This window comes from Homarus americanus, unplaced genomic scaffold (genome assembly GCF_018991925.1).
Source record: "Homarus americanus isolate GMGI-L3 unplaced genomic scaffold, GMGI_Hamer_2.0 scaffold33176, whole genome shotgun sequence".
Classification (NCBI taxonomy): domain Eukaryota; kingdom Metazoa; phylum Arthropoda; class Malacostraca; order Decapoda; family Nephropidae; genus Homarus; species Homarus americanus.
Window position 1 is genome coordinate 53600 of NW_024747148.1, and position 17706 is coordinate 71305.

The 17706-nt window shown below is 43.5% G+C and overlaps 2 protein-coding genes across 2 annotated transcripts in view; both read right to left on the reverse strand.

The window, feature by feature from the left end:
* Positions 1-2208: 2208 nt before the first annotated feature.
* On the reverse strand, positions 2209-2805 carry LOC121879482 (DNA-directed RNA polymerase II subunit RPB1-like). Its single transcript, XM_042386129.1, has one exon. It carries the CDS (start codon positions 2803-2805, stop codon positions 2209-2211), a length of 597 nt encoding a protein of 198 aa, XP_042242063.1.
* Positions 2806-3025: 220 nt separating this feature from the next.
* The window catches only part of LOC121879483 (homeobox protein SIX3-like), a 33611-nt gene continuing 18930 nt past the window's right edge, over positions 3026-17706 (reverse strand). Inside the window, exons 2-3 of the mRNA XM_042386130.1 lie at positions 5504-5649; positions 3026-3577 (exon numbers count right to left, since the gene is read on the reverse strand). Of these exons, the coding sequence (XP_042242064.1) occupies positions 3027-3577; positions 5504-5649 (697 nt within the window). The 3' untranslated portion in view covers position 3026. The remainder of the gene's footprint in view (positions 3578-5503; positions 5650-17706) is intronic.

The window sequence follows — 17706 nt, forward strand, 5'->3', positions numbered from 1 at the left end:
TGAGTGTGGGTGGGTGTGTGGGTGCAGGTGGGTGTGTGGATGGGTGGGTGTATGGATGGGTGGGTGTGTGGGTGTAGGTGGGTGTATGGATGGGTGGGTGTGGGTGGGTCTAGGAATGGGTGGGTGTGTGTTTATGTGTGTATAATTTCCCAAATGATTAACCTTTAAAATCCATTGCCAGTACCGTTATTATTATTATTAGTAGTAGTAGTAGTAGTAGTCGTACTTTTTTCATTATATTTAGCATCATCTTTGAATTCATTTTTAGGCTACTACTACTACTACTCATCATAATAGTGAGACGAAACAACCATACTAACTATACTAAGAGGTTAAAGGAAAACTCGCGTGTTCATTAATATTTTTTATTATTCACAATAATGATAGATACAATAATCTGTATATACAACAATAACTCTGGGAAGAAGGTTTAGTAGCAGAAACACCATCGAGCTCTTCAAAATATCATACAACAATTCGAATACTGAAGCCACAAGCGAGGGTTGAGACACTTGTATAAACCGTGATATGTGATTGGTTGGCCTCATGTGAAATCAGCCAATAGCGAATTATTAAGTTATTTGATTGTCTTCTGATTGATTAGATTACTCATAGACACTTAGGAATATATATGATTGGTTGTTTATCATCACCTTGTCTTCTTGATTGGTCAAGTCATTTACTGAATAGCGTGTCGTAATTGGTTCCTCAAGGACTGTTAATTAAGGTAACCAATCAGAATTCATAGTTTCACACACACCTCGCTTTAAGCTTCCCCAAATGGGCGATACATTTATTACACGGATGTTGGGTGTGAGGGTAGGGTAGTCCACATGGCGGGTCAAGGTCACGTCAAGGGTCATTCTAACAAGATGAATTAGTATTAAGGACTCCGTATTTACAATGAGCTAGCACACTGTTCTATCGTAAGACCAAGTTAGAGCAACAAATTGCTTCTTGACGTCATCTGATGGGGTAGGGTGGGGGAGGGAGGGGGGTGTCAGGTAAGAAAATGATGACGGGTGGTGTGGGGGGAAGGGGAAGGGGGGAGGGGGTTACACTTCTTGGGGGTTTTTTTTTACTTGAGGATAAAGAAAATGTGAAGCGGGTTCCACTCTTCGGGATCTTTCATGGTACGAAAGAAAACAAAGCGGCTTACATTGCTGGTGATCATCATGGGAAAAAAAAACAAGAAAATGTAGGAATGGGTGACACTTGAGATGTTATGGAGGGTGAGAGAAGGAGATAAGGTCACACTTGAGATATTATCTAGGGTGAGAATGTTGTGGCGTCACACTAGCAGCTGAGTCGAGGATGAAGGACACAGTGGATGACGTCATATATCCTTTGGATTATTTCCCCTTCGTAATGTTTATTTATAACTTGTGTCGCGTTAGAGTTCGTCCAGCCTTGAGGACGATGACTTAACCCCTTGAGGACGATGACTTAACCCCTTGAGGACGATGACTTAACCCCTTGAGGACGATGACTTAACCCATTGACGATGACGGACGATGACAACCATTGAGGACGATGACTTGAGGACGATGACTTATTGAGGACGATGACTTAACCCCTTGAGGACGATGACTTAACCCATTGAGGACGATGACAACATTGAGGACGATGACTTAACCATTGAGGACGATGACTTAACCCCTTGAGGACGATGACTTAACCCATTGAGGACGACGAGGACGATGACTTAACCCATTGAGGACGATGACTTAACCCCTTGAGGACGATGACATCCCATTGAGGACGATGAATTAACCCCTTGATGACAATGACATAACCCCTTGAGGACGATGACTTAACCCCTTAAGGACGATGACAACCCCTTAAGGACGATGACATAACCCCTTGAGGACTGGGCAGCAAGACGAGAGATTCAATTTTTTTCTCATTAATAAGCGATTAAGTCATCTTGTAAACAATAATCAGTGGTTGAATTCATAAGAGATATCTCATTCTCCATCGACTCAAAGCCTTCAGAGATTTCATAGTCGAGTTGGAGTCTCTCATTGGCTCCCCAGAGAGATTTCTTAGTGGACGTCATCCTCTCACGCTGATTGGTTAGAAGGAGAGAGATATAACCAATAGGGCGAGGAGGGGGAAATAGTGTCAGCCAATGATGAATGTGGTTTTTTTTCTGAGTGTAGCCAATGCTTCAAGACTATTGTTGACTGTGTGAGTAACTGGAGACTGTTAACTGTAGGTAGGTGACGACTGTGTGAGGACTGAAGACGGTTGACTGTAGGTAGGTGAAGACTGTGTGAGGACTGGAAACTGTTGACTGTAGATAGGTGACTGTGTGATGACTGGAGACTGTTGACTGTAGGTAGGTGATAACTGTGTGAGGACTGGAGACTGTTGACTGTCGGTAGAGGGCGACTGTGTGATGACTGGAGACTGTTCACTCGAGGTAGATGACGACTGTGTGATGACTGGAGACTGTTGACTGTAGGTAGGTGACTGTGTGATGACTGGAGACTGTTGACTGTGGGTAGGTGACTGTGTGAGTAACCGGAGACTGTTGACTCGAGGTAGATGACGACTGTGTGATGACTGGAGACTGTTGACTGTAGATAGGTGACTGTGTGATGACTGGAGACTGTTGACTGTCGGTAGATGGCGACTATGTGAGGACTGGAGACTGTTGACTCGAGGTAGATGACTGTGTGATGACTGGAGACTGTTGACTGTAGGTAGGTGACTGTGTGATGACTGTTGACTGTTAGGTGAAGACTGCAGGTGACTGTTTGGGTGAGGATTATCGACTCTGAGGATATTATATCTGGCCATGATGAAGCGGGTGGAAAAAGGATCCTTCCGGTATCCATGACTGAAGGAAGGAAGGAAGCAAGGAGGGATATGGTAGGATTACAATTAAGGATAACTGTACACGCTCGGGGGATTTAGATGAGGGATTTATCAAATAATTTATCATGTAGGTTTGCTAATTATCTATGAGCCAGGGAGGAGGAAGAGGAAGAGGAAGAGACGAAGGAGGAGGATGAGGAGGTTTACGTAGCGGAGGGGTTGTGAGGGGGGAGAGCAGAGAAGAAGGGATGGGTGTGAGGGGTGACTAGGGGCAGGGGGTGATGGAGAGAGAAAGGGTGAAGGAGGGGATGTGGATGGGGAAGGAACGGGTGTGAGGGGAACTTGAAACCTTCCCCCGCGGCCATGGAGGAGAAAGGAAGGGATGAGAGGGAGAGAGGCGAGGCCAAGGAGGTCGCTAAGGAGGTCATGAGAGGCAGCGACGACATGTGAGGTACCAAATAGGGCTTCGTGACCTCCAGGGATGAAATTATCTGGTGATCGGAAGTGGGTGTCGACGCTCCAGTCTTCAGTAGCGGTAACGGTGAGCTCTGTGGAGGTGTCGTCGATGGGTGAGGTGATATGGACGACGGGTGAGGGGAGATAGACGACGGGTGAGGGGAGATGCTGGCCGGGTGAGGGGAGACGGAGGGTGGGTGGGAGGAGGTGTTGTTGGAACCCGGAGAGATGACCCCTCCTTCGGTAGAGGTGGCGGTGGGTAGCGGACTCTCGGCTACTGGCGGCGGAGAGTGAGTACCTGTAGGGGGAGAAAGTGAGACAGGTGAGTGAGGGAGAAGGTGAGACAGGTGAGTGAGGGAGGTCGGTGAGACAGGTGAGTGAGGGAGGTAGGTGGAGGACAGGTGAGGAGGAGGTAGGTGAGACAGGTGGAGTGAGGGAGGTGGGTGAGAAGGTGAGTGAGGGGAGGTCGCAGACAGGTGAGTGAGGGAGGTGGGTGAGACAGTGAGTGAGGATGTAGGTATGAGGGTGGAAAATAAATAAATGGATAGGTAGAGAGAGAGGGGGGAGGAGAGATAGGGGGAGGATCGAGAGGGGGAGGAGAGATAGGAGGGAGGAGAGAGAGGGGGGAGGAGAGATAGGAGGGAGGAGAGAGAGGGGGGAAGGGGGGAGAGAGAGACAACGGACACATAATTACCTCCATCAACCATTCATCTGTTAACAATTAACAATAATTGATGTAGGGATAAATTAAAAGTTGCGTTACTAATTAGCATTTAATGAATTCCAATTAAATGTCATTAAATCAACCTAAGTCTGAAATGAGGAGTAACCAAGCTTGGGACAGATGTTAATGATGGAAATACTGTGGGGGAATATTACTGGCAACACTGTGGGGGAATATTACTGGCAACACTGTGGGGGAATATTACTGGCAACACTGTGGGGGAATATTACTGGCAACACTGTGGGGGAATATTACTGGCAACACTGTGGGGGAATATCACCGGCAACACTGTGGGGGAATATTACTGGTGGGGGAATATTACTGGCAACACTGTGGGGGAATATTACTGGCAACACTGTGGGGGAATATCACCGGCAACACTGTGGGGAGAATATTACTGGAGAAGGTGTGGAGAGAATATTAGTGGTAATATCACCGACATAACACCGTCCCTCAAGGGCTTACAACACATTGAGCGCCAACATAAACACACACACACTCAAGGGAGACCTCCAGACAGCGATCCCAAGGCTGAGTGTTGGAGTGGGTGGGTGGGTGGGTGAGTGGGTGGGTGGGTGGGTGGATGAGTGAGTGAGTGAGTTGGTGGGTGGTTGTGTGAGTGAGTGAGTGGGTAATATATTTCCTCAGTTAATAAACCAAAAGAAATATGTGTGTTTTTACATAACTGACACAAAAATACACAAATAAAAAAAAAAATACTGTTAGAAATTATATATATATCCAACATTCTCAATTGAAATAAAAAATAAATAGCGTGTTTTTAAATGACTAACAGTGAAATATATATATATATATATATGTGTGAAAAATATTCTTTGGGTGGAAATTGTTGACAGAAGCAAACCTAACCGGCCGTAAATTGGTGTAAGAGTGAATTATTGGCAATATGATCCAATCTGGTTGTAAATTTTTGCAACGATGAACGCTGTTATTTATCTTTGCAACGCGTGAGCAAGGTAACCCGGCCTTTATTTGTTTTATGCAAATATGGAGGTGTTTTATGTTAAACCTTTATGGCGGAAATGTATATTTATGATGCTATACTGTATACAAGGACGACTATGTTTAAGGCCGTACCACCACTCTAGTACGACCATTCCAGCACGACCACTCTAGTACGACCACTCTAGTACGACCACTCTAGTACGACCACTCTAGTACGACCATTCCAGCACGACCACTCTAGTACGACCACTCCAGCACGACCACTCCAGTACGACCACTCCAGCACGACCACTCTAGTACGACCACTCCAGCACGACCACTCTAGTACGACCACTCCAGCACGCCCACTCTAGTACGACCACTCTAGTACGACCATTCCAGCACGACCACTCTAGTACGACCACTCCAGCACGACCACTCCAGCACGACCATTCCAGCACGATCACTCCAGCACGACCACTCCAGCACGACCACTCCAGCACGACCACTCCAGCACGACCATTCCAGCACGACCATTCCAGCACGACCACTTACCCAAAGACAGATCCTCGTCGTCGCTGTCGTCGAGGGGGGTGGGGGAGCCTGGATTGATGAGGTCGTCATCGTCATCATCCTGGTGGGGGTCACGGGACTCTGACGACCGTGACGATCCTCCTCCCGCTTGTTGACCATTCATCATCCTGCCGGGGAGAGGTCACATATGAGGTCACAAGGTAAATAAAGTGTTATGAGGTCATTTGGGGGGTCACAGAGTAATTACGACGCCATGAAAGGTCAGAGGTCATTTGAGGTATAACTATGGGGCATAACTACATTGTAAATATAATTTGAGTTGAAGGTAATTAGTTGATTGATAAAATACATACATGCATACATACATACATACATACATACATACAACATACATACATTCTGTTACGACCGTGTCGAATTTTTTCTATTTTTTTATATATAACATGCTCCCATGTTCCATATTATTCCTGTAATGATGTGTTAAATTTACTATTATATATTCTAGTCACCTTAACCTGTGCTGTTAAGGTTTTAACTGTCATTATTTGTTCAAACCCATTTTGTATTGTAACCAGCATTCTTTGTTCTCTAACGACCATCTGCATCGTTAAACGACCCACCGGCGGGTCGCATGGCGGGAGCCGACCTTATATATAGGACCCACCAACTGACTTGAGTCAGTTCAGTCCTCTTGTCATACAGTCCACATCCTTTGAGTGTCACTTGTTACTTATACTTAATTTATTTGTGTTGTTCCTGTCGCCACCAATGTGGTATATCTATGTGAGTACCTATTTATGTCTCTGTTTGTGTCCATCAGTATTTGCCTAGTTGTATTCAAGTAATTCAGTGTTGTTTCACGTTAGTTAATTTCAGTGATAGTTTTTATATGTTTATGCAGTGTTAACGTAATCCAATGCTTTATTTTTATTCTTTTGATGTTTCGATGTTTTGTATCACTTGTGTCTTAAAAGTTTCGATGGTGAATCAGTTTGTTGTGACAGCCTACGAGGCTCTTTATTGTGTTAATATTTAATTAATTAAATTCCTAAAGGTTTACTTTATTTATTTTTATTCTCTTTTAATTTACTTCACTTTTTGTTTGGTTACGCCTAGAACCTGGATATTTAAGTAAATTAAGAGACGGCGTAACAATACATACATTCATACATACATACATACAACATACATACATACATACATTCATACATACATACATACATACATACAACATACATTCATACATACATTCATACATACAACATACATACATACATTCATACCTACAGTACATTCATACATACATACATACATTCATACATGCATTCATACGTACATACATACATACACCTCTCCCCTCTTCTTCTCTTCCCCCTCCCCTCCCCCACCCATCCCCGGAGGGTAAAGTGAGTGTGTATAGGAAGGGGGGGGGGATGTCCTTGAGCCACTAACATCGAAATGGTCATTAATTTCCCCTATTATAGCACTTCTTCCCCCGTTGTAACACTTTCTTCCCCGTTGTAACACTTTCTTCCCTGTTGTGACACTTTCTTCCCCCTGTAACACTTTCTTCCCCCCGCTGTAACACTTTCTTCCCCCACTTTCTTCCCCCGTTGTAACACTTTCTTCCCCTGTTGTAACACTTTCTTCCCCCCGTTGTGACACTTTCTTCCCCTGTGTTTTCTTCCCCCGTTGTAATACTTTCTTCCCCCATTGTGACACTTTCTTCCCCGTTATAACACTTTCTTCCCCGTTATAACACTTTCTTCCTCACTGTAGCACTTTCTTTCCCCCTTTATAACACTTTCTTCCTCCGTTATAGCATTTTTTTCCCTTCATCCCGAATATAACACTTTCTTACCCCTGATAAATCCTCACTTCGTCAACGCTAAACGCCTTATCAACGCTCACCACAGCCACCTGTTATAGGGACCAACGCTCTCAACGCCAGGGAAAATATGTCAAATATATCCCTAAATACTGGGGCAAAAAATCTCCATGCCGACTAAATCCCCGAAAAAATTATTAAGTCCCGATGGAAAAAAAATCTGAAATCCGAAGAAAATCCCCAAATCTGTAAAATAAGTAAATCCGTGGTTTAAGGATTATGGATAAATTAGTTATTTCCGAGTAAATCTCCTGAAGAAATCCCACCTATATGCCGGAAAATATCCTCGATACTCCAAGATAAACCAAAAGAAAAAATCCCCGAATCACAGTAATTCCCGAATCCTAAGAAAAAATCCCCGAATCGAGAGGAAAAAAATCTGAATCCTGAATAAATAATCTCGAATCACGGAAAATATCCCCCCGAATCACCGTGATACTCGTCAGGTATCAGACCACTTGATTAATTAGTCACTCACTATCATTACCTGTAGGGGGGGAAAAGGAGTCATTTTCCCCTGACAATGAAGAAAAATTTCCCCGCCATATTCTCCTTTTATGTCTAAGGTATCGTATATATCAGTTAAAATAGGTTTGTTAATGAGTTACCTATTAATACAATCGCCTAGGGGTTTTAGGGGAAAAAAGTCGATGTAAATTTTTCCCTGTAAGTTCAACAAAATATTTCCCCGCCATAGCCCTTAAGCTAAGCCCTTTATATCCCCAAATTAAATGTTATCCCTTTATTAATCAACCACTAAGGTAGGATTTTAGGGGAGAAAAATATCCCTAGATGAATTTATTTCCCCTAAAAGTAGACCATAATGTTGAAATATATTGATACGTGGGACCTAAAAATAAATAAATATATTCCCCTTCCATATATACCTAGAAGGGAGGTTTAGGGAAATAAATATTGTATTCTAGGGGGATTTTTTTTTTCCTTCCCTGCCACTATGAAAGCCAGAGTGTATTAAGGTGTAGATGATGGGACGAAAGTTTAGGGGAAAATGGACGAAGAATTCCCCTACCCGCTGCGGTATTCTCTTTTCCCCTCCTTCCCTTTTTCCTTCGTCTCTTCCTCCACCTCCTTCCCTTTCTTCTAGTCTTTCTCCCCTCCTCCTTCCTTCCCCTTTCTCCTCTTCCTCCTACAAATTCTCCTGTCCTCCCTCTCTTCCCTTTCCCCTCCTCCTCCTTCTTCACCTCCTAATCCTCATCGCCTTCTCTTTCTTCTCCTCTTCCGCCTCCTCCTCCTCTCCCTTTCCTCTTCCCTTCCTCTCCCTCTCTTTACAGTAAACACGTGTAATAAGATGACGTTTATTCAATAGGGCTTGTTACCCTCGCGAGCCGCTGCCGATTTTTGGTCCGATTTTTTTCGTTCGTTCGATTTATCTACGTTATCTTCCACCCGATTTTTAGTCCGATTTTTTTCGTTCATTTAATTTATTTACTTTTTTTTTTGCTTTACTCCCTACCCGATATCTAATTTTACCGATTTATGTAGTTTGTTTTCCCGATTTTAAGTCCGATTTTCGCCCTATTTTTCAGAATTTGTCCGATTTAAGTTTTTTATTTTGTTTGTCTTTTTCATATTTATTTCTTCTTATTTTGTTTTACTTGATTCTCGTAACAGATTTGAGATAATTTGTTTGTTTGTTTGTGTTCTTGTTTTATTTGTTTGTTTAATTACTTGTTTTTGTTTGTTTACTTGATTTTTCGTTTGATTGTATTTGTTCATTTGTTTGATTATTTATTTGTTTAAGCTACACTATATTTTTAGTGTCGTCGACATTTTTAAAGCTTTATTTTCCGGTGATTTTGAGCCGATTTGTATGATCCGATTTATGCCGATTTTCGTAACTTTCTATATTTTAAATTTACAAAGAATATTCCCAGTAATATAATAGTCGCCACCCGATTTTTACACCGATTTATTGCAACTTTAATATTTTACTATTACTCCTTTAACTTAATAGACATCACCCGATTTTAACCCGATTTTTGTTTCCATTTTCCCCGTGTATGTGAAACTTAAATCCCGATGAGTTAGTGTTTCCTCCCATAATGCCTTGGGGTGGGGGTGGGGGTGGAGGGAATTGGGGTATGTAGGTGGGGGTGGGGGTTGAGACAAGGACAGTGTTACCAACTCTCATAAGCCAAAGTCGCTAGGTGAATGAAAAACAAATCGCTAAAATCATCGCATACTCTACTCGCTAATTAAAAGTCCTCCTTCCCCCCTCCTTCCTCCTCCCTTCCTTCTTCCTTTCCTCCTCCTCCTCCTCTCTATCCCTTCCCTCCTCCTCCTTCCCCCTCCTCCTTTTTTCTCCACCTCCTCAAAATAGCTGAAATTTTATATTAGTATAATTAAAAGTTGTTAAATTTGGTAATATTTTTTTAGAATAAAAAAAAAAATTCAATGCCGTAATATCGTTCTCAAAATCGCTATATTTACTAAATTAATCTATAAATCGAGTAAAATCGCTAAAATTCGCCAACATCAACGCCAAAAGTACTAATATTCAATACCCTATCGATTAAGTCACTAAATCCAAGCTTAAATTCGCTAAATCTTTATTAAAAAAATAAATAAATCGCAAAATCTGAACTCAAATTCGCTTAGTTCCAAAAAATCACCTAAAATCGCTAAATTCAACCCATAATTCGTTGAAATTTATCGCTAAAATCAACCCGTTAAAGAGGCTGGAAAGTTCACGATTTAGCGACTTTCCCGCCGAGTTCTCATCACTGGTCGGGAGGAGGGAGGAGGAAGGGGTTAGTTATTGTCGTTAATTTATTGTTTTATTTTTGTGTCTATTTCCGTGATTTATGACATTTTTTTTTTACGTGTAAGCAGGTCAGTCAGTATAACAGACACCAACAGTGAACTAAACCATCCTCCAACAGACAACAACAGTAAACTAAACTGCCCTCCAACAGACACCAGCAGTAACTAAACCATCCCTCCAACAGACAACAGTAAGTTAAACCATCCCCAACAGACACCAACATGAACTAAACCATCCTCCAACAGACACCACAGTAAGTTAAACCATCCTCCAGCAGACACGATAAACCATCCTCAACAGACACCAACAGTGAACTAAACCATCCCTCCAACAGACAACAACAGTAGACAAACCATCCCCTCCAACAGACACCAACGTGAACTAAACCATCCCCCAACAGACACCAACAGTGAACTAAACCCCACACCAGTGAAAAACCATCCCTCAAAAACCATCCCCACAGACACCAACATGAACTAAACCATCCTCCAACAGACACCAACAGGAATAACCATCCTCCAACAGACCCAACAGTGAACTAAACCATCCCCTCCAACAGACACAACAGTGAACTAAACCATCCTCCAACAGACACCAACAGTGAACTAAACCATCCCTCCAACAGACACCAACAGTGAACTAAACCATCCCTCCAACAGACACCAACAGTGAATAAACCATCCCTCCAACAGACACCAGCAGTGAACTAAACCATCCTCCAACAGACACCAGCAGTGAACTAAACCATCCCCTCCAACAGACACCAACAGTGAACTAAACCATCCTCCAACAGACACCAACAGTGAACTAAACCATCCTCAACAGACACCAACAGTGAACTAAACCATCCTCCAACAGACACCAACAGTGAACTAAACCATCCCTCCAACAGACACCAACAGTGAACTAAACCATCCCTCCAACAGACACCAACAGTGAACTAAACCATCCCCTCCAACAGACACCAACAGTGAACTAAACCATCCTCCAACAGACTCAACAGTGAACTAAACCATCCCCTCCAACACACAACAGTGAACTAAACCATCCTCCAACAGCCCCAACAGTGAACTAAACCATCCCCTCCAACAGACACCAACAGTGAACTAAACCATCCCCTCAACAGACACCAACAGTGAACTAAACCATCCCCTCAACAGACCAGTGAACTAAACCATCCCTCAACGACACCAACAGTGAACTAAACCATCCTCCAACAGACACCAACAGTGAACTAAACCATCCCTCCAACAGACACCAACAGTGAACTAAACCATCCCCTCAACAGACAACAGAATAAACCCCCTCCAACAGACACCAGGAACTAACCACCCTCCAACCAACAGTGAACTAACCATCCTCAACAGACAACAGTAATTAAACCATCCTCAACAGACACCAACAGTGAACTAAACCATCCTCCAACAGACACCAGCAGTGAACTAAACCATCCCAACACCAACAGTGAACTAAACCATCCTCCAACAGGCACCAACAGTGAACTAAACCATCCCTCCAACAGACACCAACAGTGAACTAAACCATCCCTCCAACAGACACCAACAGTGAACTAAACCATCCCTCCAACAGACACCAACAGTGAACTAAACCATCCCTCCAACAGACACCAGCAGTGAACTAAACCACATCCTCCAACAGACAACAGTGAACTAAACCATCCCTCCAACAGACACCAACAGTGAACTAAACCATCCCTCCCAACAGCCACCAACAGTGAACTAAACCATCCCTCCAACAGACACCAACAGTGAACTAAACCATCCCCTCCAACAGACACCAACAGTGAACTAAACCATCCTCCAACAGACACCAACAGTGAACTAAACCATCCCTCCAACAGACACCAACAGTGAACTAAACCATCCCCTCCAACAGACACCAACAGTGAACTAAACCATCCCTCCACAGACACCAACAGAACTAAACCATCCCTCCAACAGACACCAGCAGTGAACTAAACCATCCTCCAACAGACAATCAACAGTGAACTAAACCATCCCTCCAACAGACACCAACAGTGAACTAAACCATCCCTCCAACAGACAACAGTGAACTAAACCATCCTCCAACAGACAACAACAGTGAACTAAACCATCCCTCCAACAGACACCAACAGTGAACCAAAACCATCCCCCAACAGACACCAACAGTGAACTAAACCATCCCTCCAACAGACACCAACAGTGAACTAAACCATCCCTCCAACAGACACCAACAGTGAACTAAACCATCCCTCCAACAGACAACAACAGTGAACTAAACCATCCCCTCCAACAGACACCAACAGGAACCAAAACCATCCTCACCAACAGACACCAACAGTGAACTAAACCATCCCCTCCAACAGACACCAACAGAACTAAACCATCCCTCCAACAGACACCAACAGTGAACTAAACCATCCCTCCAACAGACACCAGCAGAACTAAACCATCCCTCCAACAGACACCAACAGTGAACTAAAACCATCCCTCCAACAGACACCAACAGTGAACTAAACCATCCCTCCAACAGACACCAACAGTGAACTAAACCATCCTCCAACAGACACCAACAGTGAACTAAACCATCCCCTCCAACAAGACACCAACAGTGAACTAAACCATCCTCCAACAGTGAACAACAAACCATCCTCCAACAGTGAACTAAACCATCCCTCCAACAGTGAACTAAACCATCCCCTCCAACAACAGACACCAACAGTGAACTAAACCATCCTCCAACAGACACCAGCAGTGAAACAAACCATCCCTCCAACAGACAACAACAGTGAACTAAACCATCCTCCAACAGACAACCAACAGTGAACTAAACCATCCCTCCAACAGACACCAACAGTGAACTAAACCATCCCTCCAACAGCAACAACAACAGTGAACTAAACCATCCCCTCCAACAGACACCAACAGTGAACTAAACCATCCCCTCCAACAAACCAACAGTGAACTAAACCATCCCTCCAACAGACACCAACAGTGAACTAAACCATCCCTCCAACAGCCACCAACAGTGAACTAAACCATCCCTCCAACAGACACCAACAGTGAACTAAACCATCCCCTCCACAGACACCAACAGTGAACTAAAACCATCCCTCCAACAGACAACAACAGTGAACTAAACCATCCCTCCAACAGACAACAACAGGAGGATAAGCCCCCCCTCGAGCTGGTCCATCTGTTGTGGTGACTATCGATTCATGTTTTGTCACAGGACCAGCACGACAGATTTCTCTTATTAGTGACGCTGGGGGCGATTGGGTGTGTGTGTGTGTGTGTGTGTGTGTGTGTTGTGTATTACGTCTGTGTGTATGTATGAATGTATGTTGTGTGTGTGTATGTATGGATGTATGTGTTTTGTGTGTGTGTGTATGTATGAATGTATGTGTTTTGTGTGCGTGCGTGCGTGCGTGTGTGTGTGTGTTAGTAAAGTCACTCAACTAACATATAAACAATAATATATATATATATATATATATATATATATATATATATATATATATATATATATATATATAATATATATATATATCAATAACAGTTTGTTGATATCCATACTTCACGCGGGTAATATTTTTCACCTCTCGCCGCCAGATCACTCACAATATACTTCACCTCGGCCACAATATATATAATGGGTTAGTTTATATATTTTCTCGTGTCTTATTGAAGTGGAGAATCGGCATAGATATACTCAGTTTAATTTGGTTTACTGTATAATAACAACAACAATAATAAGAAAACAATAACAATACAGACAGGAAAATTTAAACTACAACAACAACAACAACAACTACATCAATAACAATAACTCAAGAACAATAACAGTAATAATTAAAAATAATAATATTAACCTAGTTTTTATGTTGTCTCCGGTTTCCATCTCCCTTCCACCCTATCCTCCCTTCCTCATTCCATCACCCTTCATCCCACCCTTTTCTCACCCTTTTTCCCTCCCTTCTCTCACCTTTCTCTCCTCTCGTCCCTCACCCTTCCCTCCCTTTCTCCCTGCCATCGCACCTTCCTCTCCTCCTTTCTCAACCTTCAATTTTCTATCCCTCTCCCTCCCTTCCCCCTCTCACCCCTCTTATCCACCCCTTTCTACCAACTTATATCCTCTCTCCCCTTTCACCTATCTCTCTCTCTTTGCCTCCCCCATTCATCCCATCCTCTATCTCTCTCTCTCCTCCCTCCCTCTACCCCTCCCCTTCCTTCCCTCCCCTCCACCCTCCCTTCTCAATATGGTTAGGTCTGGTTGAAGACAGGAAGTGACCTAATAGGCGTGATTTGCCTCTTAATAAGGAGCAATTAATTAGTAGTTGATGGGGAAATTATTAGGAAGGTTGAGGGAAATTTACTTAGTCTGATGAACTCTGCGGAAGATAGTACAGAGAGAGAGAGAGAGAGAGAGAATTTACTTAATCTGATGACCACGCCGAGAGATAAACCCAGGGCTACTGTGTGTGTGTGTGTGTGTGTGTCTGTGTGTGTGTATGGTAGAGAAGAAACATTTACCACTGTACAATACACCAACTACCACCACCATCACAACCATTATCACCAACTACCACCACCATCACACCATTACCAACTACCACCACCATCACAACCATTACCACCAACTACCACCACCATCACAACCATTATCACCAACTACCACCACCATCACAACCATTACCACCAACTACCACCACCATCACAAACCATTATCACCAGCTACCACCACCATCACAACCATTACCACCAACTACCACCACCACCACTAACAGCCACCATTACCAAACCAATCACCTTCACCGCCACCACCACCACCAATTTCACCCTCACCACCTCAACCACCAACTACTACCACCACCACCACCACCACCACTTACCCTCACCACTAACCACTCACAACCACTTACTTACCCTCACCCACCTCAACCACCAACTACTACCACCACCACCACCACCACCACCACTTCACCCTCACCCACCTAACCACTACTACCTCACCACCAATTACCATATCACCACCAACCACCAACTACCACCACCGCAACCATTTACCCTACCACTAACCACCAACTACCACCACTGCTACCATTTACCACCCACCACCAACCAATTAACTCTACCACCACTACCACCATTACCCTCACCACCAACCAACTAACTACCACCACACAATCAATTAATTTCACCACCAACTAATAACTACCACCACCACCATTTACTCCTCACACCATCAAACTGTCATCACCAACTACCACCACCACCACCAACCCCACTCACCAACCTACCACTACCAAACTCACTTACCTCACCACCAACCACCAACTACCACCACCACCATTTCACCAACTAATAACCACCACCACCAATCACCATTTACCCTCACCAACAAACCACCACCACCAACTCACCACCACAACCATTTAATCACCACAACCACCACTACCACCACTATCACCAACTACCACCACCACTTACCTCACCACTAACCACCAACTACCACCACCACCACCATTTACCTCACCACCAACTACCACCACCACTTCATTCTCACCACTAACCACCACCACCACCATCACCACCACTACCCCCACCACCACCAAATCACCACTACCCACCGCACTCCACCACTAACTACACCATCCACCACCATCAACCAGGCGTGATGGTCGAGACCTCTCCCTCAGATCAATAATTCTCAATCAACAGTTTATTTCACTCATTATTAAAATCAATACACGTTCACCCAGTCGAGTCAACACTTGTCCTTCTCCTCCTCCCTCCCTCCTCTCTCCTCCTCCTCCCTCCTCCCTCCATCCTCCTCTCCCTCCATCACTCCCCGGCAGTTTGCCGCCATGTAGCATCATTTGCCGCCATTGTAGCTATCAGTTTAAGCCGCCATTGTAGCTATCAGTTTGCCGCCATTAGCTATCAGTTTGCCGCCATTGTAGATATCAGGTCAAGCCGCCATTGTAGCTGCCAGTTTAAGCCGCCATTGTAGCCGCCAGTTTGCCATTGTAGCTACCAGTTTAAGCCGACACTGTATCCGCCAGTTTAAGCTGCCATTGTAGCCGCCAGTTTTCGCAGTCACTGTGGCCGCCAGTTTAAATCGTCAATGTGGCCGCCAGTTGAAGCCGCCAGTTAAAGACGCCATTGTAGCCGCCAGTTTGCCGCCATTGTAGCTGCTAGTTTAGCCGCCATTATAGTCGTCGGTTTGCCGCCATTGTAGCCGCCAGTTAAAGACGCCATTGTAGCCGCCAGTTGAAGCCGCCAATGTGGCCGCCATTGTACCCGTCAGTTTGCCACTGTAGCCGCCAGTATCTGTGGCCGCCGGTTTAAATCGTCAATGTGGCCGCCAGTTGAAGCCCCCAATGCGGCCGCCAATTTAAGCCGCCATTGTTGTCGTCAGTTTAAGCCGCCATTGTAGCTGCCAGTTTAATCCGCCATTATAGTCGTCAGTTTAAGCCGCCATTGTATCCGCCAGTTAAAGACGCCATTGTACCCGCCAGTTAAAGACGCCATTGTACCCGCCAGTTAAAGACGCCATTGTACCCGCCAGTTAAAGACGCCATTGTACCCGCCAGTTAAAGACGCCATTGTACCCGCCAGTTAAAGACGCCATTGTACCCGCCAGTTAAAGACGCCATTGTACCCGCCAGTTAAAGACGCCATTGTACCCGCCAGTTAAAGCCGCCAGTTTAAGCCGCCAGTTTAAGCCGACACTTCCCACATAAAGGTCTCACTTCTTGACACTCTAACCCATCACTATAAGCTGACACTTTCCCGGCCAGTTGAGATCATCACTTCTTGGTCTACCCTCAGGACAGCAGCCGACGGATTGGACACAAAAAGAATCCAATCGATATACAGATTAGCCAATGACCAGACAGTTGAATACAGCTCTACAGACAGCTATGGATAATAAGAGACGGTAATTGACAGACATTGAGACAGATTGACATACAAATAAAAATAAAAAAAACCTTCATTTAAGTCAGGGGATAATTAAAGGGATAATTAGACAGACAGAGACAAAATAATAATGATCATAAATGTCTTTTTCAGTGTCTGATTTATTACCACCAAGAGACTGGTGTTTATTTTACAGTGGTACAGTTGTGGTAGAGACAGGGAAGTGTGTGTACCTTACTGTACCCTGGTGTGTCCTCATCACAACACACAGTAGAGTTTGGTTGTGTTCTGGACCTAAAACTTAAGGTTCAAGTTTTATAAAGGAGTGGAGAGAGGAAGGGAACTAATGATGGTGATAATAATAATAATAATGATAATAATAATAATAATTAATTGATAATTATAATAATAATAATAATATAATGATAATGATAATAATAATATAATAATAATAATATAAAATAATAATAATAATGATAATAATATAATAATAATAATAATATAAAATAATAAAAATAATGATAATGATAATAATAATAATAATAATAAGATAATAATAATAAGATAATAATAATAATGATAATAATGATAATAATAAAAATGATAATAATGATAATAATAATGA